The 2,678-nt window shown below is 40.6% G+C and overlaps 1 protein-coding gene across 1 annotated transcript; it reads left to right on the top strand.

Annotated features, from left to right (window-relative positions):
- The first annotated feature begins 612 nt into the window (after nt 1-612).
- On the top strand, nt 613-2,145 carry LOC144654947 (uncharacterized). Its single transcript, XM_078515179.1, has 2 exons — nt 613-1,703; nt 2,048-2,145. The coding sequence occupies exons 1-2, from the start codon at nt 613-615 to the stop codon at nt 2,130-2,132; spliced, it is 1,176 nt and encodes a 391-aa protein (XP_078371305.1). The 3' UTR covers nt 2,133-2,145.
- Nucleotides 2,146-2,678: the final 533 nt, after the last annotated feature.

Below are 2,678 nucleotides of genomic sequence, written 5' to 3'. Positions count from 1 at the left end.
ATTTGAAGCTCTGAAGTTTTCTTAAAAAGAAATTTAAAGAGGTCAGTGGCGGATCTAGGGGAGGGGCCCCCCACTTATTCCAGGCGGTCCTTATCTGAAAGTCTGGATCCGCCGCCGGAAGTAGCTTACCTATTACTATAAATAGACATCCTCGTGAATAGCACAGATACAGAAACATATGTTACTTCTAAATCGGTATTTTTTAAAAATGGTTGTTTTTTCTATTTTTATTTTCATAACAAACTTATTTTTGTCCAACAAAACGATTATTTAAAAAGTTTTTACACTTTATATGGATTTTGTAGCTTGGTGTTTTTGGCTTAATTTTACTTGAGTATTTGTGGTGGCCATTGTTATGGTCTTTAACATTAACGATCAACTGGATAGCGAGGTTTTTGACTCCAATGTTGATACTTACATTGATTTTTATTTTCATCTATAAAAACTGCATTTTACGTGGATAACATTACTGATTTAGTTCTTAACACAGAGAAGAATGTAAATTAGAGACAAAGCAAGCAACAACAATGAAACAACAATGACAAAACACAGCAAGTATTTTTCATTTTCTTAATCGAGGTTCACGTTTACCATCACCTTTTGTTTTGCAGAATGACTTCTACTTGGACCAGGCTGTGTGCCTTGATCCTTATCGTGTGTGGGTTGATTGCAATCACCGACGCACAGGATGTCATTACGTGCCAGAACCTGCACTACGCTGGCCCAATAAAGGAAGTAATCGAAATGAAACCAACCAAATTGGCAGAAGGAACAAATGAAGCGGCAGAGATAGCCAAGGGGCTTGCTCTTGATTTGACTTCAGGTGCTATAGGCAGCATACCAGTTGTTGGCTCGGCGCTGAGCTCGTTGTTCGATCAGATTGCCGAAGTTTTTGGTGATGATAGCTTGAGCGCAGAGGACGTTTACAACTCCTTGTCACAAGAGATCAGTAAGCTTAAACAGTACATGGACCAGGAAATCGAGGAACTGAAATTTGATCAAATCAAAAAGGCGTTTGGAACAGACCGCGGTGGAATGCTAAGCTATGCCAAACACTGTAAAGACACTTACAAGTCTGACCCAGATGACATGATGAATTGCTTAGAGAATCTGCGGTCCATGCTGATACAGCAGTACCACTTCTTCCTGCCAGCCGACTCCAAGGCAAGCTCTTATGAGCAGACTCTACCTCTGTTCCGCATGTATGGTCAACTCTTCGTGGACACGCTTTTGGACCAGATTCACGTGGCCATGAAAAGGGGCAAAAACAGCCAAGCAGCAGCACACGCAAAGGCCTTGATTACGAGAGTAGGTGAATTCGAAAGTCATACCAAGGAGGCTGTAGCGAAGATCTTAAAGCTTCATGTCACACCTCACATCATGCCACCTAAGAACAACCCCCAATGTGCGCCAATTCCGGGTTCAGGCCACAGATTTTGTACTTGTACGATAGCAATAGGGCCAAGCAAGTTCGACGATATCGCAGTGGTAAAAGACAAATTCACGACCAAAAACTTCTGCATGGGAATTATTTACGATTCTTACCGATCCTGTGAAGAAACCATAGCCGGTTACCAGAAGGACTACATGAAGGACCACGCAACAGCCGTTATGACTTACTGGAAGAAACAGCTCGTTAACACAGCGAAGGTATGGAAACAGACTGCAGAGAATCTAAAACCGATGGTGGAAAATCATAAGAGGTAAGCTTTGGTGGCTTTTTTTTTAAGATTTCAAAAATTGTTTGCAAGTTCACTGCGCTTATGGGAGTTTACTCCTGAAACTTCAAATGATGCAACGTTACCGTACATAAGGTCATGTTTTTCAGGTTTTTTAGGGTAGAAAAAATCCAGAAGAAGTAGGAACGAACAGTAAATAGACTGAGAAAGCATGAAGCAAAAAGGAACGCAAATAAAAAAAAAACTAAAAAAATCGAGACAGATTGGCAATTTTTCATTCCACGATAGGCCATCCCAAGCGCCAGAGTCTTTTAATTTTTAAACTTAAAGTGCAATAACACAACAATTTATCTTTGTTCGTGTTGCAGGTCCCTTTCCTTCTTAGAAAGGATCCAGTTTGAAAGAGATGTCGCCGCAGAGATCGCGAAGGAGAAGCAGATGATGCAGAAGTGATCGGGCTAGAATGGCAGACACCTAAATCGTGTGGTGATGGGTTTTATGGGTTTACGTTACTGAGGTTCTGATTCTTGTTGAGTTCGTATGAGCGACAATGGGAACGTTTGAACTTTAATACTTGGTGTGTGGCTAGATGTAGAAGTCCGACATAGGATAACTTGATGTAAAACACAGAAAGTTAACAATAAAGAATGCGACCAGGGGAAATAACTGTATTTTGTTATGTTTTGAAAATCCAAGAGCGAACGATATAACAGGCTTGCGACACCTCTTGGGTCTCGGCATTTCATGTGTGCGACCTTTTAATAAATTGGGTTCCGTTTCGCGAGCTCGTTTTTGTTACATCTTAGATCCCATTTCACGCGCGCGACTTTGTGACGAATTAAGAGCGAATTTTTTTGTAGACCGCGTGAAAACAAAAATATGCGGTACAAACTTCCAAAGTCATCTACCTTCATTTTTGGCTTAGAGATACCTTATGGTAAGTCGATAAACGTGGTGTATTTTTTTCGTTTAAATCTATTTTAATTTTCGAGAAAATAT

The sequence above is a fragment of the Oculina patagonica genome, chromosome 5 (genome assembly GCF_052425735.1).
Source record: "Oculina patagonica isolate OP01 chromosome 5, crgOcupat, whole genome shotgun sequence".
In the NCBI taxonomy this organism is placed as follows: domain Eukaryota; kingdom Metazoa; phylum Cnidaria; class Anthozoa; order Scleractinia; family Oculinidae; genus Oculina; species Oculina patagonica.
This window is presented reverse-complemented; position numbering and strand designations above follow the sequence as displayed.